Genomic DNA, 25,902 nt, shown 5'->3' on the forward strand with positions numbered 1-25,902 from the left:
ACTTGATTAAACAATAAATTATGACATGGAGCATCATGCCACTTTAGAAGAGGTTATTACGTATGTGCATATTTGAAAAGATATATATGCATAAGACATCACATCTCATTTTCACAATGTTGATTTTCAACAAGAAAGTACCACTGGACATTGCAGTGGGATAAGAACCTGCATTCTACATCTTCCCAGAGTATCAGTATGTAGCATTTAGCAAAGTTTGACTGTTTTATTTTATTCTTATTTTTCAGTACACAGATTTAAACTAATGGGGCCTTTTTCTGCTTCAAAACATTCTTAGTCATAATTTAGTGTAGGGAAGAGTTCTGTCTGAATATAAGTAGGTACAATGTTGGTACAATTATAAGGAAGTGTAAAATTGTTCTCGAGGCACAGTGATAAGCAAAACATAAAAAATAATAATAAATATTACTTCAATGTCACAGAGGTACAAAAACCTAAACACTACATTTAAGTGTAATTCTTACAATTTGCTTTACATAACTCATCGTTTGAACTGTTTCTTCAAATGCAATTTTAAAATGTTACCAAATACATACTAGTTTTCAAAAGTTTACCAAAAAAAAGCATGGTAAGAATCAATTTTGCTTAGATCAATTAGGAAAAAAGACAATTATGAATTGGTACTGTACAGGTAAAAAATATTTGGTCTGACTTTTTTTTTAAAAGGTGTTTCACGGTATCAAAAGTGCTTGTTTAAATTCAGCTTTCAAAATGAAACTGAAGTACTACAAAAGTGATTTAAAATAAGGTGTTGCATTTGTGATTATGAATAATTTAGTTCATGCAAATAAAGAGTTACTGCATTTCAAAAAAAAATTGAACAGTGCTCAGTTTACATAATTTCTTTTCTCTTCAAACAATAAATATAAATAAATTTACAAATAGTAATACTGCCTAGCACAAGACTCAACAGAAGCACAATACACAGAAACTATTGTAACAAACCTAATCTTTCTTTTTTTTTTTTTTTTAGCCTAAGATAAATGTCATTCCTAAAATTCCACTCCAGTGATCAGTTTAATAATTCAGCCCTACAACCGCCTTCATGTGGTCAGCCTCTAACCCTCCTTTTTTATTAAGCTCTAGATAAGAAAATTGTGGGTTTGATTTAAAAAAATTCTGCTTGAACCCTCCTTCCCACCCTGCCTCCACAACAATACATTAAAGACAGTTACATCAGAAAGGTGTTGGCATTGCAAGCGTTTCCAGAAATGGCATGTGATCTCTGTTTGTTTGATGGCTGCAGTTATTTGGCTCTTTGAAAAAAAAAAAAAGAAACAAACACATAAGATCAGGTAGTTCTTGGAATCTCTGACTCGGTCCTGCTGGAGCAGTGAGCTGCTGCAGTGGTTCTTGTGTGGTGTTGTGGTCAAATAGGATCTGCATGCCAGTCCTGCACACGACGTTAGTTCTGAGCATTGGATTACGTTTAACCAGAATGTGACAAGTGTGTGAATTGTTCTAGTAAAGATTTTCCTAACTGATGCATTCCATGCTCTGTTTTGTCAGCTCTCCGTTCTTGTATCACAACAGCCAAAATCCTTTTTGATCTCAGTGAAGATGAAGAGGGAGATGTGTTCTCAAACCCTGTGCTAGTACTGGCTTGATACATTTTGGCATCACACTGAGAGTTCTGGTAAATACCTTGCATGATGCAGGGGTCTGCAGAAGGAGCTGCTTTCTAGCTTTCAGATCATATCCCAAGGCCTCAAAGGGAATAGGCCTGTGACAAGTTACTTAGGTCCTCGCATGTGTGAATCTTAAAGCAGAGCAATGGGCTTGTTGCCTTGACCATTCATGTACTGTGATGAGGCTACATTATCCAGTGTGGCGTAAGTAGTGTAGAGGCCTGTGACCTGTAAGTCTGAGAAGGAATAATCACTGCCACTTGAGACGGGGGTGAGGCCAGCCGTGCCCAGGTCACAGTCTGAGAGCTGGAGAGGGGAGTTGCTGAAGGCACCTAAGGTATCTAGATTGAAGCTGTCGTCTTTCATTTCTTCCCATATATTTCCTTTAAAAGATGATAAATTCAGTCCCTTTACAGTTTTGACCTGCCGTGGGCTGGGGTCAAGGTGTACAATGGTCTTAAGAGTAACTGTTTAACTCTCTTAACTGAAAGATTTTAATTTCTACTCAGTCATACGATGACGCTTGTGAGCAACTAGGGTTTTGGTATTTGTGGTACAAAGGCATTCAGAATAGCAGGAGTAATATAGGTTCAGCTGGCCAGTCCACAGCTAACTTTCCTGCCCCTCCCCACCTGCTTAAAACGTATTCTTCACCCGCACTCATATTATTTATATCGCGCTCTTCTCTCCTGCCGTGCTGCATGGACATGGCCTAGCTAATCTTCACAACCACCCTGGCAGGGGGAGAAGTTCTCCTTTTAGCAGGTGGGGAAACTGAGGCACAGAGGCTGCAACTTGACCACGGCCACAGAGGAAGTCCTTATCCGAGCTAGGATTAGAACTTGGGAGATCCTGTTGTAGGCAGGTTCTCAGACTTGGCCATGACCACGGTGCCTTTTTATGAACCATTAAGCTAACCCCCCCATGTATACTCCTGATCTTCACTGGACACTGTACCTCTGGGCTAAATTACACTGAAGCATGTAGGGAAATTCACACAAACACACACCCCTCCCCTCCAGCTTCCCCTTTACCTTGTAGTGCGAAATCCATGATGCTTGGATCAAGAGCATCCACTTCAGTGTTCATATCTGCTGTCACATTCAGGAAGTCTGAGGGTGCGCGGCTCATTGGGTGGTGAGGAAGGGGACTCTGGCTCATGTCAGGCAGAGTATGGAGAGGAGGCGTCTGGGCAGGTGCCGGTGAGTCCGGGGCTATGCGAGCCTGGGTCTGGAGCTGGTGATGCAGTGGTATGGACTGCAGAGAGAGCGTCATGGGCTGGGGCTGCAGCTTGGAGATGGAAATTCGGCCTTGGGCTGCTGCCATGTGGGTCAGTGTGGACGCTTCGGATTCTGCCTGCTTACTAGGCCGCCTGCAGGTCTCAGGTCTGTCGGTGATTAGTTTATCTAATTCCTCTGTATAGAAAACAAGCAACTGAGCATACTTGCCTACCATCATGTGAGCAGGGCTAATAGGTCCTGAGGCTGCTGAGGGTCTGTGATGCAGGCTTTGCTTTTTGGCAGTAAATAGGGACACACTGCAGAAATACAGTTCTGGAGCTGGACAGTAGCTCTTGCCACCTCCACTCCTCCCTCCCTTCCATACACAGGTCTTGTCTTTGATGTCTTATGATCAGGCCAAGAAAACCCTGGCATGATATTTACCAGGGCAGGCAGGCTAACACTCTTCAAACCACCTGGGGCAGACCTACAGTGAGCGCCTTGTTGATAGAGATCAGGAAATTTTAATCTGACTCAGGATTCGCTTAACTTGTCTTTATATCTTAAGTATGTTTTTTTAGGACAGCCACATGACAGCTTCAATAATATTTTGTTTTTAAACTCTTCAGTCAAAAATAAAATGTTCTGTCGTTCTGATCACACGTTCCAGACTTACCAGGGAAAGTCAGCTTTGGTTTCAGCCACGGCCATGCTAATACGATCTTAACAAATACACCGTTTGTATAAAAGCGGGGAAATCTTGGAGAATGAATAAAAATCTCAATAATTCTGCAAAGCAGGCATGAAATGTGGTGTTTAAAATGCAGCGCGCGAAAGGACTGACCAGCAGAGGCAGCGGAAGTTGTCTAGAATGTCCAAAGACTTCAGATAAATCGACCAGACAAAAATGGGGCAGAAGAGAATCATCTTGGATCTGATCTGAGTCTAAAAGAGCCAGCATGCCCAATTAAGACGCGTGGTTACTGTTTCAAGATAAAACTGACTGGGGTATTTTGAGAAAACTGGAGTCAGGACTTCGTATAGGTGTTGGTAATTTAACACCTTTCACCAGATGATCTCAAAGCATTGTACAGCATGAATTCTGCCTCCCTCCCACTCTGCTAGGTGGGAGGTGGCGGACCCGTTTTGCAGATGAGTAGTCTGAGGCCCAGGGAGCTGAAGTCTGGTTTGCCCAAAATCTCTGTGTTAGTGGCAAAGCTGGATATAAAAGCCAGGAATTCTGGCTTTCATTGCCCAGCATTAATCACTAGACGACACTCACAGGAGAGGTGAGGGGAGTGATGAACAGACAGTGAAGGGCAGGGAGAGGCAGTAGGTGGGAACCTAAGTCAGTGCCTGGCAGGGTGGGTCAGGGCTGGAAAGATCAGAGGCAGGAGAATTTAGGAACCACACCAAGCAAGCTTTGGATGAAGTGCTGAATGAAAAAATACATTAAAAAAAATTATCTGCCTCTTCTGCGCTGCTGCGGCTCAGTTCTGATGCCAACACTGACTATTTCACATGGAAGGCACTATTCCAGCAAACCCAGGCCTGCTTTTTATGCTAGATTCAATGGCTCCATGTCTAGATGGCAGCTGGTATCAAGTGGAGTGCCCCAAGGGTCGGTCCTGGGGCCGGTTTTGTTCAATATCTTCATAAATGATCTGGAGGATGGTGTGGATTGCACCCTCAGCAAGTTTGCAGATGACATTAAACTGGGAGGAGAGGTAAATACGCTGGAGGGTAGGGATAGGATACAGAGGGACCTAGACAAATTTGAGGATTGGGCCAAAAGAAATCTGATGAAGTTCAACAAGGACAAGTGCCGAGCCTGCACTTAGGATGGAAGAATCCAATGCACTGCTACAGACTAGGGACCGAATGGCTCGGCAGCAGACTAGGGACCGAATGGCTCGACCGAATGGTTCTGCAGAAAAGGACCTAGGGGTTACAGTGGACGAGAAGCTGGATATGAGTCAACAGTGTGCCCTTGTAGCCAAGAAGGCCAATGGCATTTTGGGATGTATAAGTAGGGGCGTTGCCAGCAGATCGAGGGACGTGATCGTTCCCCTCTATTCGACATTGGTGAGGCCTCATCCAGCGGAGGGCAACAAAAATGATTAGGGGACTGGAACACATGAGTTATGAGGAGAGGCTGAGGGAACTGGGGATGTTTAGTCTACGGAAGAGAAGAATGAGGGGGGATTTGATAGCTGCTTTCAACTACCTGAAAGGGGGTTCCAAAGAGGATGGATCCAGACTGTTCTCAGTGGTAGCAGATGACAGAACAAGGAGTAATGGTCTCAAGTTGCAGTGGGGGAGATTTAGGTTGGATATTAGGAAAAACTTTTTCACTAGGAGGGTGGTGAAACACTGGAATGCGTTACCTAGGGAGGTGGTGGAATCTCCTTCCTTAGAAGTTTTTAAGATCAGGCTTGACAAAGCCCTGGCTGGGATGATTTAATTGGGGATCGGTCCTGCTTTGAGCAGGGGGTTGGACTAGATGACCTCCTGAGGTCCCTTCCAACCCTGATATTCTATGATTCTATGATTCCTGAGAAACCTGTTTGGTTTTAGGCCAATAATAAACACTCCTGGAGTGTGCCAGAAGAGCATGGTGCTTCCCTAATCACTCAGCTAGCCAAACCAACTTCCTTGGCAGCTGTCTCTCGAGGCATCTAGATAGACTTATTGTGTAGTGCTGGGGAGGAGCCGGTGGTCGTGGTACATGTAGGTACCAATGACCTAGGGGAGGGTAGGAGAGACGTCCTGGAGGCCAAATTTAGGCTGCTAGGAAAGAGACTGAAGTCCAGGACCTCCATGGTAGCATTCTCAGAAATGCTGCCAGATCGACACGCAGGGCCAGGTAGGCAGGCAGAGCTTCAGAGTCTCAATGCGTGAATGAGACGATGGTGTCGAGAGGAGGGGTTTAGATTTATTAGGAACTAGGGAAACTCTGGGGATAGGGGGAGCCTATACAGGAAGGATGGGCTCCACCTAAACCAGAGTGGATCCAGGCTGCTGGCACTTCACATTACGAAGGTTGCAGAGCAGTTTTTAAACTAAGAGATGGGGGGAGGGGGGAGCCGATGGCTGCAGAGGTGCATGTGGATCGGCCAGAGACTTCTCTTAGAGGAGAGTCTATTGAGAGAGATTCTCTAGGTTTTAGTCAGGAGGAGGGGATGAAAGAGGATAAAGTATGGGCCAGATCAGACGAGAAACATTCACATAAAGAATCTGACACATCAGAAAAGGGCAGACAAATAAACAGTGACAAGTTTTTAAAGTGCTTGTACACAAATGCTAGAAGACTAAATAATAAGATGGGTGAACTAGAGTGTCTTGTGTTAAAGGAGGATATTGCTATAACAATGGGACACAATCATTCCAGGGTACAAAATCTATGGGAAGGCCAGAACAGGTCATGGGGGTGGGGGAGGGGGAGCGGCACTATATGTGAAAGAAAATGTAGAATCAAATGAAATAAAAATCTTAAATGAATCCACATGTTCCATAGAATCTCTATGGATAGTAATTCCAGGCTCTAATAAGAATATAACAGTAGGGATCTATTATTGACCACCTGACCAGGACAGTGATAGTGATGATGAAATGCTCAGGGAGATTAGAGAGGCTATCAAAATAAAAAACTCAATAATAGTGGGGGATTTCAATTATCCCCATATTGACTGGATACATGTCACCTCAGGACGAAATGCAGAGACAAAATTTCTCGATACTTTAAATGACTGCTTCTTGGAGCAGCTGGTACAAGAACCCACAAGGGGAGAGGCAATTCTCAATCTAGTCCTGAGTGGAGCACAGGATCTGGTCCAAGAGGTAACTATAACAGGACTGCTTGGAAATAGTGACCATAATATAATAACATTTAACATTCCTGTGGTGGGCAGAACACTTCAACAGCCCAACACCGTGGCATTTAATTTGAGAAAGGGGAACTATGCAAAAATGAGGAGGTTAGTTAAACAGAAATTAAAAGGTACAGTGACTAGAGTGAAATCCCTGCAAACTCCATGGACACTTTTCAAAGACACCAATAATAGAGGCTCAACTTAAAAAACACAGTAAAAGAACTAAAAAAGAGCCGTCTTTGTAGGTGACAAATCTGAGGAATTGTCACAGATTGAAGTGTCACTAGAGGAGGTTATGGAATTCATTGAGAAATTTAACAGTAACAAGTCACCGGGACCAGATGGCATTCACCCAAGAGTTCTCAAAGAACTCAAATGTGAAATTGCAGAACTATTAACTATGGTTTGTAACTGGTCCTTTAAATCAGCTACTATACCCAATGACTGGAAGATAGCTAATGTAATGCCAATATTTAAGAAGGGCTCTAGAGGTGATTAGACCGGTAAGTCTAACGTCAGTACCAGGCAAATTAGTTGAGAATATAGTAAAAGAATAAAATCACATAAGAACATAAATTGTGAAAAAGTCAACATGGTTTCTGTAAAGGGAGATCGTGTCTTACTAATCTATTAGAGTTCTTTGAGGGGGTCAAAAAACATGTGGACAAGGGGGATCCAGTGGACATAGGGTACTTAGATTTCCAGAAAGCCTTTGACAAGGTCCCTCACCAAAGGCTCTTACATAAATTAAGTTGTCATGGGATAAGAGGGAAGATCCTTTCATGGATTGAGAACTGGTTAAAAGACAGGGAACAAAGGGTAGGAATAAATGGTAAATTTTTAGAACGGAGAGGGGTAACTAGTGGTGTTACCCAAGGGTCAGTCCTAGGACTAGTCCTGTTCAACTTATTCATAAATGATCTGGAGAAAGGGGTAAACAGTGAGGTGGCAAGGTTTGCAGATGATACTAAACTGCTCAAGATAGTTAAGACCAAAGCAGACTGTGAAGAACTTCAAAAAGATCTCACAAAACTAAGTGATTGGGCAACAAAATGGCAAATGAAATTGTGGATAAATGTAAAGTAATGCACACTGGAAAAAATAACCCAAACAAAACATACAGTATGATGGGGGCTAATTCAGCTACAACTAATCAGGAGAAAGATCTTGGAGTCATCGTGGATAGTTCTCTGAAGACGTCCATGCAGTGTGCAGCGACAGTCAAAAAAGCAAACGGGATGTTAGGAATCATTAGAAAAGGGATAGAGAATAAGATGGAGAATATCTTATTGCCCTTATATAAATCCATGGTACGCCCACATCTTGAATACTGTGGACAGATGTGGTCTCCTCATCTCAAAAAATATATGCTGGCATTAGAAAAGGTTCAGAAAAGGGCAACTAAAATTATTATTAGTTTAGAACGGGTCCCATATGAGGAGAGATTAAAGAGGTGTGGAGAAAGTGAATTAGGAAAAGTTATTTACTTGTTCCCATAATATAAGAACTAGGGGCCACCAAATGAAATTAATGGGCAGCAGGTTTAAAACAAATAAAAGGAAGTTCTTCTTCACCCAGCGCACAGTCAACCTTGCCGGAGGAACTCCCTGCCTGAGGAGGTTGTGAAGGCTAGGACTATAACAGGGTTTAAAAGAGAACTGGATAAATTCCTGGAGGTTAAGTCCATTAATGGCTATTAGCCAGGATAGGTAAGGAATGGTGTCCCTAGCCTCTGTTTGTCAGGGGGTGGAGATGGATGACAGGAGAGAGATCACTTGATCATTACCTGTTAGTTTCACTCCCTCTGGGGCACCTGGCATTGGCCACTGTTGGTAGACAGGATATTGGTCTGTATGGACCTTTGGTCTGACACCATATGGCCGTTCTTATGTCTACACGCAACGAGCCCCGCAGGGTGACCCTGTCCTCTGAAACACTTTCCCTCCTTTCCCAAGCCCTGCTCTGTATAACTATAACAATTTATGTTCGACTGGCCAAACCATCTCGTTTACTGTGACTCTTCTACACAGCAAGCGGGCAAAGCCCAATGCCAGTCTACCTGGATTGGCCATGCTCCTGTGAATAGCGGCCAAGTCCTTCCTCTTCCATTTCTGCATCTCTTCTTCCATCTTGTCGATCTTGGCAGGGCTGAGGGCCCACAGGCAGCCTTTGCGCGAGGTGCCGCTCATTTTATTCTCCACTTTCTCAAAGCACTTGTTCAGGGAGAGGTTGTGGCGCACAGAGTTCTTCCAACCATCGGGCGCTGTCTGGAGGGCAGAAGGTTGTTATTCGAATAAGCTGCTGCAGTGAGGAGAGCCGTCGGGTGGATGGACTGTGAATTCTCCATGGGAGACTCTCACAGGCCACGCGGATCATAACAACCTGCCCACCCACGTAGCAATGCAAGCAGCTTTCAGCATATCGCACTCGGCCTCCTTTTGCTGCACGTTTTTAGTACGTCACAAGGCTCTGGGCTGCACTAGCTTCCAAGCGCAGTTCAAGGCATTGGTGTCAACGTAAATAAAGCAGTTTGGGTCTGATTTATCTCTGAGACAGCCCCTCTCCCTAGGCACTTTGCCCTTCTGCCAGGTGCTCTCAGCTGATGCCGCGCTGTTGACCACCTAGACGTGCTCTGTGGAGGCTGGAGGCAGCAGGGTATTTTCAGGGGTGGACAACTGGCTGTGGAACTTGCTACATGCATGGGTCTGCCCAAGGCAGGGTTTGTGGAACTGGACACCAGTTGCTTGAGGGTAGGGGGGAGATACCAGCCCTTAGATGTCACAGCAATAGGCCTCGTCTAAAAACCTAGGAAGATCTGAGCGAGGCTCCAAGGCTACCAGGGATGGTGTTTCTGAGGCCACCTTTTCTCAGGGTGTTCTTGCTTTGGGGGACAGCCCAAGGAGGGGATAAGGGGAGGATGAGGTCATGGTGCCATCTATTGTGGCCAGGCCGTTTTCTCTGTTTATGCCCAGTGGCCTATGCATAAATAGCCTGCTCCCCTAGACACAGTGTGACTCCAGAATTAAAATGCCGTCAGGGTAAAGGCAGGGGAGACGCGTGGGTGTCTGGGGTGGTTGTTTTTGGTACACCGTGTGTTGAGATGCTACTGATCGAATGCACTGGCAAGTGGCTAGGCCTGTTTTGTTCCCTTCTGTCATAAAAGCTTATTGATTCCTTACCTTGAAGTAGGGGAAATGCTCCTTCATGAAGCTGTAGATCTCGCTCACTGGGAGGCTGCCCGTTTTACTGTTCTTTAATGCCATTGCAATCAAGCAGCTGAAAGAAAGAGAGAGAAGATAAAAGCCAGTTCCCTCTTCAGACTGTGCTGGCCCATAATATCCTCCTCTTCACCTAGCAACCTGACAGCCACCTTTGCCCAGACACACGTGCCCATGTGAACAGTCACTTCCCACTGCACTTGGGGTCTCATCAGCTCTACGGTAACGTTACCCAGCTTCCGTGTTTAAGGGTCCAAAAAAGATAATGAAATCTTGAGAACCAAGCTCTTTGGCGCTGTTACACCACCTCTGTTCTGCTGGAAGGGGATTAACTTGTCGATGTCTTTCCACTATTATTAAGTATGCTAGCAACCTGGGCAGAACAGCACAGTGCTGTGGGAGGAGTGATGCAGATTTGCCTCTCCAGAGAAGGCTTCTGTCAAGATCATGGGAAAAGTAAATGACTTTTATGCTAGGAAAGGAAACGGATGCTTTTGCTGTGCCAAGTATGATACATTTATAACCATGCCAAATGCAGGCTGGGAGCAATATCCCAGCTTGTCCTCCACTCACCTGTAGGAGTAGATTGGCTTGGGATAATGTTTTGGATGGACTTCCTGAGCAGTGTGAGGGGCAAGGCGAGGTTGAGAATATTGAGGATGGGGTCCATAGGATGCACTGTATATTGCAGCTGGGTTACACTGTATTCAGAAGAAAGAGGGAAAACTGTCAGAAGATTCAGCTTTCCCCATTCTGCCCACACACACACACACACACACACACAACTGCCATGTGTTATTTCTGGCTTTGTACTGATGAGACACGAAAGCTCCCTGGAAAAGATCACATTCCAGACAGTACGGGTGCAACAGAAAGACTTCCCGAAACAGGCTCCTGTGCTCTGAAGAGACAGGAGATTCTAACCAATCCCACGGTCGGTGAGGCCAAGTGTGGACTAAAGGACATGGAGAGTTTACAGCAAATTCCATTCTTTCTCATAATGAAACTCCTCTCCCCTCCCCTCGCCGTGCAACCCCCCTCCCTTTTTGCAAGGGGAGGCACTTCCTATGCCGTTTAGACTCTAATTGATTCAGACACCAAATTACAGGACATCATTAAAATGAACATACCAAAAGCCACGCAGTTCCGGTTCACTATACAGTAGCACACAAGGCTCTTGCTCATCCGAATGCTATTATCAAATAATTTGTTTGTAATTTGTGACATTGTCACAGCTCCATCCCAGGCTGTCCCTACCCCACCTCAGGTCCATCACATTTTTGAGCAATCTGGCATTGGTAAAATACTGGCCTGAAGCTCTGGAGACTGACTAAAGTGGGGTTTTGTTTTTTTTAAATATCCACAGTAGAAGAACTATGTGGGCTGTGCTGGTGCAGTCTGTTCCTGGCTGCAAAGCAGACCTGAGCTGAGGAGAGGGATGGAACGAGAGCAGCTCTGTCTCTGTTTCCACTCTGTCCTTGACCTCTCGGAGTGTCACGGGGGGAGAGGGCCGTGATGGAATTCTCCCCAAAAGCTGCAGCTATGGACTGGAGGGGTACTCTTCCAGACCCTGGGCATTGCTGTTTCAGTGAGCAGAGTCATCAGGAAGCCGGCTGAGGGTGGGTAAAATGACACACGGATAGAATGTTTTCTTCCAATTTTGGGGGGATTGTGTAGTGACAACTTAGTTGGAATAAACAGCTGATTACTGGTCCTTGAAAGGGAACACTCCCAATCCCAAGTTTCTATGGCATGTCACCAGCGGTAGGGAAGGCAGTGGTGTTTTTCCTCCTGAAGGGTTCCTAGAATTGGCATTTTAGAACCTGTCTCTCAAGGGCACATGCACAGAGATTAGGTTAGGGGGATTCAAGGTGATTTTAGCTCAGCTGTTCACTTTGGTGCAGAATATCTGTAGGTCTGTGTAAGAGCCTGCGAATCCGATCTGTACAGCTACTCTGAGACGCAGGCTGCATGGCAAATAATAGTACCTGTTGCACATTCTGTGCTCTGGCAAACACTTGCTGTGAAGGAGGAGCAGGGAAAAGCAAGTGCTGTGACTGTAAACTAGGAGATGGCTGCCCTCCGACTGTGTACTGGCTCATCTATTGGGATGAAAAGACAAAAGTGTTGGTCCTATAGTCAAACATCTTTCCTTGGCAAACATTGCAATGACAATTAACCCGCTCAGGTCAGCTCTTACGTTTGCTCCATGCGATGTAATAGTATTCAGTCCCAGAATTCCCTGTGGCAGACTGGCCTGCACCTGAATCAGTGCTCCTGGAGCACCTGCTGAATGCATATTACCTGGCACGGGACCTATTCATGAAAAAGCACAAAGGCTAAATTAAAATCCTTGCCCCAAAAGGTTGTATAATCTAATGGCATAAATTGCTCCATAAAGTGAACACAAATAAGTGCGTTTGCTGAAGTAATGTTAAGACTAAGGAGAAGTTTGGTGACCATTAACTGAGAGGCTGTATGAAGCGCACACCTGCAGGGTTGGTAAGTTATTCTCATTTTAGTGATGTTGAAACAAAGGCACAGAGATAAATGACTATTTCCAGAGGTACTGAGAAAGTTCTGAGAATGAAGTCCTTGCGCCAAGGTCACACAAGGAGGCTGAGCTGGGCATAAAAGTCAAGTCCAGACTCTTTGATCTTTGTTCTAACCCCTAGTACGCAGTGCCTCTTTAATAAATAAATAAATAAATAAAATATAGGGAGTATCTCTTGTAACAAAAGGCAACAGGATGTAGAGAGCTAAATCTAATGTACTTACTGTGAAAAGTTACAAACAAGAAAGCTTGTTACAGGGAGTTTTGTCTCTCTTTATTATTATTATTTGTCAGTTAACAGCAGGGCAAGTTACCTGTCTGCTGCAGCATCGACTCTTGAGAGCTGATGCTGAAGTCCATTCTTCCACTAGCCATCTGTTGTAAGCGAGGAACATCAACAGAGGTCAGCCACGACAAGGACTGCAAATCACTTGGAAGGTCATCTTCACTCAACTGAGATGGGGTGGAAGCCAAGAGTCTGCAGGGAACAAGGTGGGAGGTTACCAAAGAGCACAAAGATTCTGCTAGATTGTCTGGGGGTAAGACGGATGTCTGGGCGGCCCAGCCTAATGCAAGTTAACAGTAGACGTGGGTCCAAGTTACAAAGTTGGGATGTTTCAGAGTAGCAGCCGTGTTAGTCTGTATTCGCAAAAAGAAAAGGAGGACTTGTGGCACCTTAGAGACTAACAAATTTATTTGAGCATAAGCTTTCGTGAGCTACAGCTCACTTCATCGGATGCATGAAAGTTGGGATGTGGATCCAAAGCTCAAGATGTGAATTCTTTGTTCAGGCCTATCTCCCATTAATAATGCCTCCGTGTGTTCCTTTGTAAGAGAGGTAACATTTTATTTAGCAGGCATTGAAGTGTTTCTGTTTTGAACCAGGACCAATTTAGGAGACTGTTCTGTCGAGATCTCCCTGTAGAACAATATAGTGGTCAGCTGAACATTATGAAAAGTATGAGAGAGAGAGAGAGAAGGGCATTAGCACAGCAGTCAGAGCAGCAGTGCTGTACTCCGAGTGCTGCTGGTGTTTCCATCTGAAATGCTGCTTTTCAGAGGTTAAAGTGGCTCTCAACATGCAGCCCGTGCTGTAAACGTTCAGTTATCACACCAAACAGGTATGCACTAGGAGCACTTGTTTCTTTAGACAAAGGTCCAGTTTGGCATACTAAAAGAAAAATACTTGAATTTAAAATAACCCACACAGACCACTGGTAATGGAAAATTGACTTCAGGGGGACTATTCCTGTGCCCAGTGTTTGCTTAAGGCTTTTTAGAACTGGTACCTAAGTACTGAACAGGAGTGACTGTTTTGTACTTATCTCAAAAATTACTTTAAAACGGTGCGGGGGGGGGCCTTTGAAGCAGTAGATTATTAATGTTCTAACCACTCTGAGAAACTTAAAAAAAAAAAAATCTGTTAACACGAGATCTTTAAAGGGTCTCTGTCCATTTCCAGATGGACACTGCTAGGGCAACTTCAGCTGAGAATAAGATTTTGTAAAAACAAGGATTTTTTTATGGAACTGTTTCCATGATCTTTATTTTAATTCCAAATCCACATTCCTCTGCAGCATCTGAAAACCAAACAATGCAGCACTGTGCTAGTATATGAGAACCAGGAAGGGAAACTGGATTCAGGTTATAACAAAAATTCAGATCTAGTCCTTCCTTAAATAGAACCTAGGAGGGCTTCAGAAACCAGCATATTGCAATCTTCATTATAAAGCAAAAGCTGTAGATTGTGGGATGAACTGCAGATCTCCTCCATTCAGTCCTTGGTGAGATCGAATGGAATTATACCCAACTTAATTTTTTAAAACCACCTCCGATGTGCTAAATCTTCAGATTGTAAGAGTTTATGACCATAAATGCAGACTATCTTAATTGATAAAGCCAATGGAAAACCGGGCCAGACTTCTCTTGGTGAAAAGTTCCATTTAGAATCTGCACATTTTGCCCTGCTTGCACAGGCTGTGCTCTTAGAAAGAGATGATCAACTTTGTATTACTTCTGATAAAGAAATCACTGCATAAAAAGCAAAAACAAACACATTTACATGGAGGGCCAAACTGCAAACGTTCTTACTCAATTCAAAGCTGCCATTGAAGTCAGTGAGTTACAACGATTACAAATGGGTGTCCAGAGGGAGAGAGAGTTACTCATGTTGAATTGTGCTGAGAAAGTCGGGCACCACTTCACGTAAGGAAGGGGGATATCTCTACATAGCCCTGAGTACGGACTGCACAGACCAGCCGTTGGAAACGTTTCTATTTTGGAAGGGACACAGGTTAGCCTGAGATTGTAGATTCTCTTTTTAAAACACCCTAACTGAAAATGTTCTCCAGTCAACTAGTGACCTTTTAAAAAGCCAGGTGCACGGCACTAATGTGTGTCCATTGTCAAATGGTGAGACAGAGGCAGTCAATACATCAGATTTCTGCTGAAGCATCTTGTACGTTTTACATGAGTCTAAATCAGCTTAACATAAAATGCAAAAACAGCAGTGTGTTGCAGCCCAAAAGGCTATTGAGATTTTAGCTTTTTCTAGTCAAGATTTTCAGCGGTTCAAAAGTTCCCCAAACTCCACTACCCAGTAGATCTCTAAAGCAGAACTTTATTTGTTTGCACAAAGATTTTAAAATACAAAACAAGCAGAAGCCAAAACTCAAATCCTGGCCAAAAACGTCTTCAAATCCTCCTCCGAGGCTACCCTGGTTTCTTTCTCCTACTGTAGTTATAGTGCAATAATTAGCATTGCCATGGTTACCACTGTTCAGTTATTTTGTGAGGCCTCGGACTTAAATGCATAAAAAGAACATCAGGTGACCACTCTCCCTACTTAGCGATTGGCTGGGTTGTAAGTAAACAAGAGCATTAAATGATTTGAAAACTGGGCAGGCTCATGTCGTTTGCAACAGTTGGACCCGTTCATTGTAAGCCGATAACCCATTGTGTTGCAAACGACTGTTGCCCAGTGGCACGTGGCCTCCATTGTTTTTGGCATTCTTGCTTAATTGTTTTTTTCCCTCCTCCTTTTTACAAACTTCACATTAATCTGGATGAATGACAGCCAACACACAACACACACACAGACACACACATGCCATCTGGCACCCTGGTCCCTGCCAGTCCTTCCAGACAAGTCAGCTTCTTCAACAAATAATGGGGTCAGATGGGCGGTGAGGGTCAAAACCCACTGCACACGCCTCCTGTCAGGAAATGAATCTGCCACATGCCCTCTCTCCACTCCACAGCATAGGCTAAACAGCTCCGAATAGGAGGACCACAGAAGCCATATTTGCACAATAACCTTTCTACGTTTATCTATTTGGAAAACTGATGAATTCCTTTGCTTTATGTTAACGTTAAGTGGATCCATCCAGCTCTTTCTAGAAGCCTAAATGATTAGTAATCCACTTTGTGTGGTTAGATGTTGTCAGAAACCTTAACTGCAAACAGCCTGAATAGGGTGCTGTCTGAACAGTAGGAAGCTCAAGATTCTCCTACTTCCTAGTATAACCTGAAGCACATCTTTCCTTTTACACAGCATCCTTATTCCACAACATCGCAGAACAGCGTGCAGACAGTGTACTGGACATAAGCATGGACCTCTGCTAACAGAGACAGGGAGGGGCATAGAGGCCATATTTTAAAGATAATATATCAGTCACTATGCCCCATTTTAAACCAGATACAAGGGTACAGTGAAATAGAGTGCCCCGATCCATTTGTAAAACAAATTTTAGCCCCCTCCATCCTAGCATAGGCTTCTAGTCTGCATTTGACTTTATACTTCCCATCAAAACAAAACACACCTTTGTTTTGTTCAATTAAACAGCTTTGATGTATTCTCTTACAACTATTTTTTTAAAATAGACTGACAAGTACTCTAACAAATGTTAATAGTTTGTAGTAAAATTGTAGAATCTAAGCAGGTTTACCAAAAATGCATGTGGCATAAAGGGATTATTCTTTGAGTTGTCTTCAAAACAAACATAAATTTCAGCAGTGGTGACTTCAAGTCACTTCTATACTTTACATTTCACAGTAACCCGATCCAGGCAATGAGAGCTCAGACCTTTTACAAAGATTTACACAGGGAGAGCTGTCCCATCGCTGGGTTTTGTAAATGTACAAATATACTATGCAATATAAATTCAAGTCTTCTAACGGTACATGGGTTCTGGGTGCGTCTTTGACTCTTAGGGGAAAAAAATGCAAATCAAACCATCTGCTTTAGTTAAACCATGCATAGTAGTAGCTAGCTGGCAATTTATCTACTCATGGAGTTCAGCCTTCTTCCACCTGTGTAATCCCCTCTCCCCCCAATGTACAACTATATAGATATAACTCACATACAAAACTGTTTTGTAGATCTCCATTGTATCCTTCTTCCCTTTTTTGTCTTAAATTAATGGTAAACGCTTGGAGGCAGGGCCCATGTCTTCCTGTGTGTTTGTACAGCCCCAGGTATGTGTGGCTCAGATTAATTTAAATACCGATGGAGTATATCTAACACATACTGAAAATGTCTAAGGAGTCTGTCTCCTTGCTTGCTGAGAAGCCCTCCATTTTTGGAAAGCAGTTTCAGTTCAAGATGGCGGCTGTTGCCGAGGGAGCACACTGTGCTCTCTCCTGGAGACTTTACGGGTGTTCTTTTTTGTCTGTACTGCTCTAACGCTGTATAAAGGCAGCCTGGCTTGTAAGCAAAATGCTCAGGCTGAGGATATTAAGCTCAGATTTGAAGGTTAGGGATGGTCTAGGAAAATGGTAAATTCTTAGGCAGCCGTTCTCAAACATTTTGTCAGTGTAGGTGGCAGTGTCATAGAGGCTCTCATGGAAACCTCCACTCACATTATGGTGACAAAGAGAACTTCCCTTCTCGTCTGCGATTGCAAACATCCCTTAGGCAGTTGCACCAATTGCTTACATATTTTTAGCTGTCTCCAATGCAGGAAATGTTCCGTCATTTAAAAATTGAGTGAATTAGTCACACTGTCTATTTTTGCCCCTCACTTTATTGGTTCTGTTCTTCTTTCCCCTTTTCCTCCTTTGCCCCTGCAAATGCTTCCTTGCCACTTGATTCCCATCTCCCATGTAGCACAAGCACCTCTCTCTGTCTCCACAGTTCCTTTGGAAGTTCCTCTCCTGCTAATGGCTGGCTTGGGTCTCTGCCAACAAATCCAGCTTCCACTCTGTCTCTTACATGGGACTCAGTGTCCCCTACATACAGGCAATAAGGTGGGCTTGCTGCTTCTTGTTCCCAGCACCTTTTCTCATTTCTGGGTCCCCTGGAAATAAGCTCAGCTAGCCCCAGAGACCAGACAGCTCTCCCTGGACCACCACCAAGTGCTCCGTCAACCACAGTTTAGAAACCCCGGTGTCAGGGGTAATCTAGAGGCAGACCGTGGGCCAAATCCGACTGCCAGATGCTTTTGAACGGACCCTGAAATCTTTTTATTTACTACTTGTTGTTGTTTTATTATTTTCTCTGCAGTCTGGACCTTAACCAAGAAATTTGGACCTTGACAAAAAATAATTGACTACCCCTGCCCGGCATTAAAAAAAAACAGGGCTTTGGAAAAAAACCAAAAACCTGATCACGGTGTGCAGTGTTGCTGTTTCACTTTTCCTTTTTCTTATAGTAGTCAAGATAAAAGGACAAAACTCTTCAAAGACCTTGAGCAAAGATGCTTAGCCTCTGGTAGATGGTACCTTAACGGCTATCAGAATGGTTTCTACACTTCAATTAAGTTTCACAGCGCCCCGTGGCAGCAGATCAATATCAGAGAGGAGGGTGGGGGGAACTGAGCCATAAATGAACTGCATGATTGCCCAAGTCTCACAGGAAGTCAATCGCAGAGCTGGGAAGTGAATCTGTAGCTGCTGACTCCCTGCTGTGCTCCACACAACAGTCTTTCCCTGCTGTGGACACAACTCTGCCAAACTGACTCATGTTGCATAGCACCTGACTCTGCAAGTTGTTCCATGGAAGCAAACGTGGCTTCTACTTGGCGTAAAGAAGGGAGGCAAAGTCTGGCCCTACGTACATGGTGCTGTGTAAACTGGTACTAGCAGCTGGCTGTGAGCTAGAGCTATTTTGCTCGCTTTCATCAGATGTCCCTAGTTTGATCTCCTGATTACCAACAATGGACTGATTTCCCTTTGCCTTGCATCTTGTACCAGTATCTACTCCAGTGCCAGCTGAGTGCAGAATGCTATATTCACGCTGCACAGGTGTAAATGACCATGGGTTTGTGTACCCTTGAAACGCTGCACCTTAGATACTATCTACGCTGATGGGAGGGGTTTTCCTGCCTGCCTCGGTAATCTACCTCCCCATAAGGCAGTAGTTTGGTTGACAGAAGAACTCTTCCATTGACTTGTGGTCTCCCCACCGGAGGTGAGGTCGGCTTAACTATGCCGCTCCGGGCTGTGGATTTTTCACACCCCTGAGAGATATAGCGGGGTCGACCTAACGTTTTGGCGTAGACCAGGCCTAAGTCAGGCGTATTACCCACTGCTTCAGGGATCCACGCATTCTGGCTCACTGGGGACGTGGGAGAGCTTTACCGATAAAAGGAGAAGTGTTCTGTACCGCAAGTATTTGAAACGTCTCGTGGTAACTGAACACTAAACCAAATTCGTTTTCTGCCCCAGGTCTTGAACTAGGTGCCAGCCCCCTCCGGTGAGGGGTTCAGGGTCCTCTGGACTGATTTCACTGAGCACTGAGGGCTCTTGGAACTTTGCGGGATGGGGCCTATAGACTGGCAGAGCTAGACGTAAGAATATTGTAAATGCAAAATAATTTGAGAAGCAAGGGCCGTCATTTTTTATTTTACATTGATTATTAAATTTCAGGAACTGCACGGGCAACAGCTGAGCTGATCCGCTTACATCAATTCTCAACACCCTGAGTTTGACTCGTTTTTAGGAACTGTCTCTCTCAAAGCAACTAAGGTGATAAAATCCCTCAGCCATGTCACGGTGTCAAGGGAATGGACGCTGCAATTCTCTTCAGGAACAATTACTGTTGTATTAATTATGTATGTGTAACCTTTTAGCTGCAGCAAGTTCTATTTTAATGCAAACTCCCTGACCGTGATTGTCCCCAATGATGAATATTGAAAATATTTAAATCGTAGATTGCTCCTCACAGATCCAAATTCCAAACTTGGTTTGCTCATGTTGTAGCCTGGCTTCCAGACATACAGCAGTCGTATCTTACAAGCACATCCTGTCACAAAACATTTTACAAACAAACTGATACACAAGCGGTAGACAAGGCCCTTTTTCCACCACTGAAGTGCAGCGATCTCTGGAGTGGAACATAACAGCTGTTTATGGTTCTAACTCAGCAAGTTATTTAAGCATGTGCATAACTCTCCATCTCATTGGTTTCAAAAGGACTACAAACATGCCTAAATCTCTTGCTGAATCAGGGCCTATCGGAACACGTCATCCTACATAACCATTTAGGACAGGAACTGAGGTATATCTTAACCAGATGAATCTGTGGGGGGAGTTTATGTTGGAAGAATGTAATTACATCTGTTAGAATTTAGCCAGGATATCTAATGAGTTAATGCTCCTGTGATAATTTTGTGTATTTATATTCATGTAACACTAAAGGTTTATTTATTTATTTGAGGATGCGCTTCACCCAGTACATGACGCAAGTAAAGTAGATATTTTCTACTCATACAGTCAGTGCTTTGTGACTATTTAAACATCTTTTGGCTAAGAGCTACCTATTTAAACCGTTATTTCTAACCTAATATGAATAGTGACTTTATACTCACATTGCAAGTTCTTCAAAAATATTGTATAAGGCTGCTCAAATAAATCAGAAATAGGGGAAAATGAGGATGCTGTTATACTACACTACACTGAAAGTCCAACAACCTTTACACAAAGTGATAAGTTCCAGACAATAGTTAATTTACCTAACCAGCTCTATTTACTATTTGTAATGTGATTCCTTAAGCTAGAAAAGTGACATTTCATTTTAGTTAGTGACGCTTTTAAAAGTATTCCTTGCTATACCAGTACACAAGTATGTTTCTTTGACTCTGTTAAACTTGTATTTGCATAAATGCTGGTTAGGCCAGATGAATTACTCTTGCATTCCCTTCTTATTCTAGAGGCATGTGGTCCAAACATAGCATTTTAGGCATGTCACTGTTCTCACCCTGTAACAGATGTAGCCCAGGAGTAGGTTAGTGATTGGCCAAAACCAGTATGCTGCTGCTATATTCTAAAAACAAAGAGAGTCAAACGTGAGCAAGAATGTTGAATATTTCTTAACAGTGAATGTTTTGACTTTTGTTAATGTCCCACCCTTAACAAATATGTACTTGCTCTGTGAAAATGTGTATGGCTTTTTGAAATGACAGTTAAAATCAATTCAGACCTTCGTTAGGAGGTGTTAAAACCTGGATTACAGTAGTTGGACCAGTGCCACAGTCATTTCTGAGGAAGCTTCCAGAGACAACACTGGGAGTTTTGCCTGATACTCTAAACGCAAACAGACTGCAGTGCAGAATCAGACCCATTATATAAGACTCTGGCGTGCTCTGGGGCCAGTTAGTTCTGTGGTCAAGTCAGTCTAGATTTAAGCTGTTATAAAAGTTAGAATAGTTTAGTATGTATTTTGAGACGTGTCCCTTATGTTATTTGATAACCATATTTCCCCATACCTCCCCCCAAGTGGGTCTACTGAATCGACAATCAATTGATTTTTGGGAAAAATGCACAGTTTCACCCACATGTTGATTTGGAACTAGAGCATTGTTTAGCAAATAAATAGCCACTCCTGTGTTTGGGATCAGTACGTATTTAGGAACTTTTAAAATCTCTGTTGTGTAAAGTTGCTTTAGTGCATGAATATTTGGCCCAATGGCCCTTAATGGTTCCAAAGTTGCCATTCTGTTTTACTTGTAAAATTCTACCAAAAAGAATATTCGTAGAGACCACAACATTTGTAAGCTGAATAACTTTGCTCCTCAAGGGCCTGCTCCACAGCCCGCTGATATCAAGGGGAGTCTTTCCATTGCTTTAATAGGCTTTAACTCAGAACCTATAATTTGCTTAGCTCACTACTGGAACACCCACAGATACTCTATTGCATTATAAACTTGTCACCTGTTGTTTCAGTTTTGAAAAATAAAATATTTACACTAAAATCAGTTTAATCTTAAAAATGAATTAGTAAGAGCAACATGTTCAGGGTATGCCAATCCCAGCAAGCTCTTCTACAGCTTTATCATTCCCTAAAGTATTGGCTGTAGTCAACAGAAGTGAGTGTCCCTGCTACCCTTAAGGTGGTAACCTTGAAGGGTGAGAGAGAACAATGTTTTCTATGGAGGAGTTGGAAATGCATCCTTTTATGCAAAGTAGGCAGGTACCTACATCCCACAGGAGGGAGGAGTTGAGGGTGTAGAAGATGGCACTTAGCAAGGATGGTGTTTTATGTTGCACTGTTGAATCTGTGCAAAAATATGTATCTGAAACCATCATACAAGTCTGTCCGTGTCTGGACTTTACTGAGTAATACAGTCCATATCACCACTCCATCCACTCTCTCTCATTTAAATATGCTCTTGGTCTGGAAGGTCTCAAGATCCGCCAAAGTGATTTTTTTAAAACAAGGGAGACCTTGTAATGTTTCAAATCTGACCTTTAAACCGCATGGGCACACATTCTCTATAAACCACATGTACAAATTATTTGTAGTTGCTGCCTTTCATTCCTGTCTCTCTCCCTCTGTCTGTTCCCTTCTTTACCCTTCCTGGAAAGCCTGGTCTCCTCTAAGTGCAACTGTCCAATTGAAAGATTCTAAGTGAGACAGAAGGGTCTTCTCAGCACAGTCCCAGCCTCCCACTCACTAATTGGAGGACATTTCCTACTCTGCGGAGCCCTGCTGCTCCCCCATGGAGAACTCAGGACTGTGGGTTCCAGTCTTGGACTGTGGTGACAGCAGGAGAGTAAACAGAGCTGATAGAATTTGACAGGTCTATTCTTTTCTTAAAATCATTCCGTCTAAAAGATTTTCTTTTACATAATCCAAAGTGTTTTCTCATGAAGTAGGACAAATACTGTTCCACATTTGCAGTGTAGTTCAGATCCGATGCATTTTTATCAGAAGTTACTACTTGTAAATGAGGTCACATAACTCAGAAAAGACTTTTTAAAAAAATCTCAAACTAGTTAAAAACAACTTTAGTGATGTAGGAGCTATTAGTTTTAAGACTATAGGATACATAACTAAAAGCAGTTTTAAAACCTGCTTGATCTCCACGTAAACGAAAGGAAAAGGAGTACTTGTGGCATGCTCCGATGAAGTGAGCTGTAGCTCACAAAAGCTTATGCTCAGATAAATTTGTTAGTCTCTAAGGTGCCACAAGTACTCCTGTTCTTTTTGCGGATACAGACTAACATGGCTGCTACTCTGAAACAAGTAAACTAAGATACTCTGGCCGTGTGTCCTAAAAGTAAAATAAGTTATATCCTGCAAAACGCTTGGGGTTTTGGGGGGATTTTTTTTTTTTTTGCTACTATGAATTAAAGAATCTCCTCTACATGAATGGTTTTTGTTTCAGTGCTATATGCTTCAGGGAGTTAATACTGATTTACAGTTGAGCATCCACAGGTCACCCATACCCTTCCTAAACAACAGACATTTCTTTACCAATATTTACATAACCAACAAAATGCCTAGAGCAAACAGTGCTTTAATAAACAGCAAAACAGGGTTTCACAAACCTTTCTCCACAGTGGCTTCACCCAGTATAACAAATCACTTGTTGCGCTGAAAGAAGCTGCCTGGCAATGTTTGCATTTTGAATAGAGAGCGGCTAGAAGAAGAAGGAGAACACATACGGCTGCCCACTTTTACCCAAGGAAATGTTGAAAACACCCACTGGCTGTTAGAGTCACCCACTCAGCATTTAAAAACAAACCAAAAAAAGCCCTCTTCACTTTGCTGCACTGATTCACATGCTATAATGTGTTTCATAAAACATCGCCTCATGTGACAAGATGTAGCTGAATTAACCCAAAGCACTGTAATTCATGCATAACTGTCCCATGACTTCTCAGAAAAAAGATTTTTTTAAAATGTAAATGGGTAAGTGTTGGTATAGGTAAATAAATGCCTACTTGCTAAAGGTTGTCAGCAGACCCAAGTTTGTTCCTGTTCATATTATAAGTAGTTTGGCATATGAATGCATTTGGGAACTAAAGTAAATATTTATTTTAATTAGGACCTTCCCAATTGCTAGTTGAACATGACTCCTGTTTTTCCAATCAATTCAAATGCTACATGACAGGGGGCTTTTAAATCATTACTATTTTACAAGAGTATCATAGTCTGGCAAATCACGTAGAGCACAGACTATACCAGCAGTTCACACCAGGCTTTGAACATATTTGCACTGACTATGATTTACTATCAAAACATTTTAAGCCAGGATGTTTCTGAGCACATAGTATGCTACAAGCAGTCACCAGAGAAAAATCCTTTTAAAGACAAGAGCTAAATGTAATTAGCTTCTTCATTAAAGAGGATTTCTGGAATATTTGATTTTATTTAGAAACATACACAAGTGTTAAAGTCATCTAATGGGCCATGAGGATGCAACACCTCTTTACAAACGGATAAATTCCTCACCTGTATTCCTGCGGCGAGGGGTGATGATTTTGCCCTGAATTTCTAATGATTCCTGACATCATGGATGTAATGTCACTTTCTATCATCTCCTTTGGGGAAGACCAAAAAAAAAAAAAAAAATCATATAGGTATGAAGTAGCTATCCAGCATTTCAGCAGTATGGAGGAAAATTTAAAAAAATTCCAAATTAAAAAACCTGGAATGTAAGATATAATTGTTGTTGTTGTCACGTTTCCTATCATTTTTAAGAGCAATGTTTTACTTAGGCTATAAAATGTCTAAATATTTACAAAGGCAGAGGAGAACATAATGCAGAATATATAACTGATGTAATAAATGGAAGGGTCAAATGAATCCATTACAGCATCACAGTTGGGTCAACTGAATACCAACCAAATTAGGAAAACAGTTGTGTGTCAGTTTTTATATACTAAACAAAATCATATGACCTGACCGTTTAAAATGTAGGAAAACTAAACGACATTTAAAAATGACCACGGCTAATATTTTAAGTACATCTAAGTTATTACCAGAAAAAAATCTGCCAAAGAACTGATGTGAAGACACAAGTTTTACAAAAAATCTGGGTGACTGCAGAGTCATTTAAAAACACTCCATAATACAAGCAGCTGTGGCAATGAATGAGATCATCTTAGCAGCAAGGGAAGGAAAGGTTCAGTCAGACAACTCGCCCCAAAGCCTAACTGTTTGCAACACTATTGTTCTAAAAGTACAGCTAAGGCGGAGTGAGGGGAAAAAAAAAATAAAAACTACATGTGCCCACAAGGCCGACCCAAGTTTTCAGAAAAAGCTTGCAACCTCCCTGAAGGAAACAAGAGCTAAACCTTCTGTATCTGCCCATATTTCTCAAGAGGAACTTGTAGATTACATCCTCTGCGCTGACAGGAAAATGAAATGCGCTCGTTGCACAACGGTGTGCAAAGCAAACCTTGCAGGATGGTACCTGGAGTGAGATCTGCGGCTGCGGCTGCACTTCTCTGCTCTACAGGGCTCTCTCTCTCTCTTTTGTAATTTGGCTGCAGTTTCAGGCTCCAAACCGTTTTTAAATTTCCCTCTCAGGAGCTGTCCAGCCTGGAGCATGCGCACAGGGGCGCGCCAGAGCCTCGGCAGGGTCAGCCGCGGGGCAGGGTCCAGGGGACCGCGGCGCGCCCCAGCCCCCGCAGCACCGAGCCCCCCCCCCCCCCCCGCGGCGTGCCCGCCCCCCCGGGAGCTGTTCGGGGCCCGCGGCTCCGCTCTCCGATCTTCTACAGCCTTTAAACTTCCCTCGAGGGCTGAGCTGGGAGGGAAGGGAGAAAATTAACCTCTAAAAAACCGGCTGCAAAATGTGTAATAGGGCGTCCCCATGGGCATCCCTCGCTTAAAAAAAAAAGGGGGGGGAGGGGGGCTAAGAAGGCGTCCCGGGCTTAGGCGCAGACAACATTAAATTGTTTTTTTTTTTTTAAACAAAGGGTCTCCTGCTTTTGAGCGGGGTGGTGCAAATGCCCCTTTGGTGGCAGCCTCGTATTTCTGCCGGGGGTCGGGGGGAAGGTGCGAAGGGGAGACAATCAAGGGGTAACAGCAGCCGCGGGACGCTGCTCTGCCCGCCGCGCCGCCGCTTTGCGAGGGAGCGGGGTCAACAAACTGCGCTGGAGCCAGAGCTTCCACCACCCAGTCCTCGGACCCGGCGCCCGCTGTAGCTCCTGAGCTGGGGG

The 25,902-nt window shown here is 43.4% G+C and overlaps 1 protein-coding gene across 1 annotated transcript; it reads right to left on the bottom strand.

Moving 5' to 3' along the window:
• Positions 1-25,212, bottom strand: FOXN4 (forkhead box N4). The gene is made up of 10 exons (XM_074972449.1): positions 25,155-25,212; positions 24,191-24,279; positions 12,828-12,991; positions 12,160-12,275; positions 11,948-12,061; positions 10,533-10,660; positions 9,921-10,017; positions 8,801-9,008; positions 2,684-3,064; positions 1-2,032 (listed from the first exon to the last, which is right to left on the bottom strand). The coding sequence occupies exons 2-10, from the start codon at positions 24,274-24,276 to the stop codon at positions 1,782-1,784; spliced, it is 1,545 nt and encodes a 514-aa protein (XP_074828550.1). The 5' UTR covers positions 24,277-24,279; positions 25,155-25,212; the 3' UTR covers positions 1-1,781.
• Between the last annotated feature and the right edge of the window lie 690 nt (positions 25,213-25,902).

Source organism: Natator depressus, chromosome 15 (genome assembly GCF_965152275.1).
Source record: "Natator depressus isolate rNatDep1 chromosome 15, rNatDep2.hap1, whole genome shotgun sequence".
Classification (NCBI taxonomy): Eukaryota; Metazoa; Chordata; order Testudines; family Cheloniidae; genus Natator; species Natator depressus.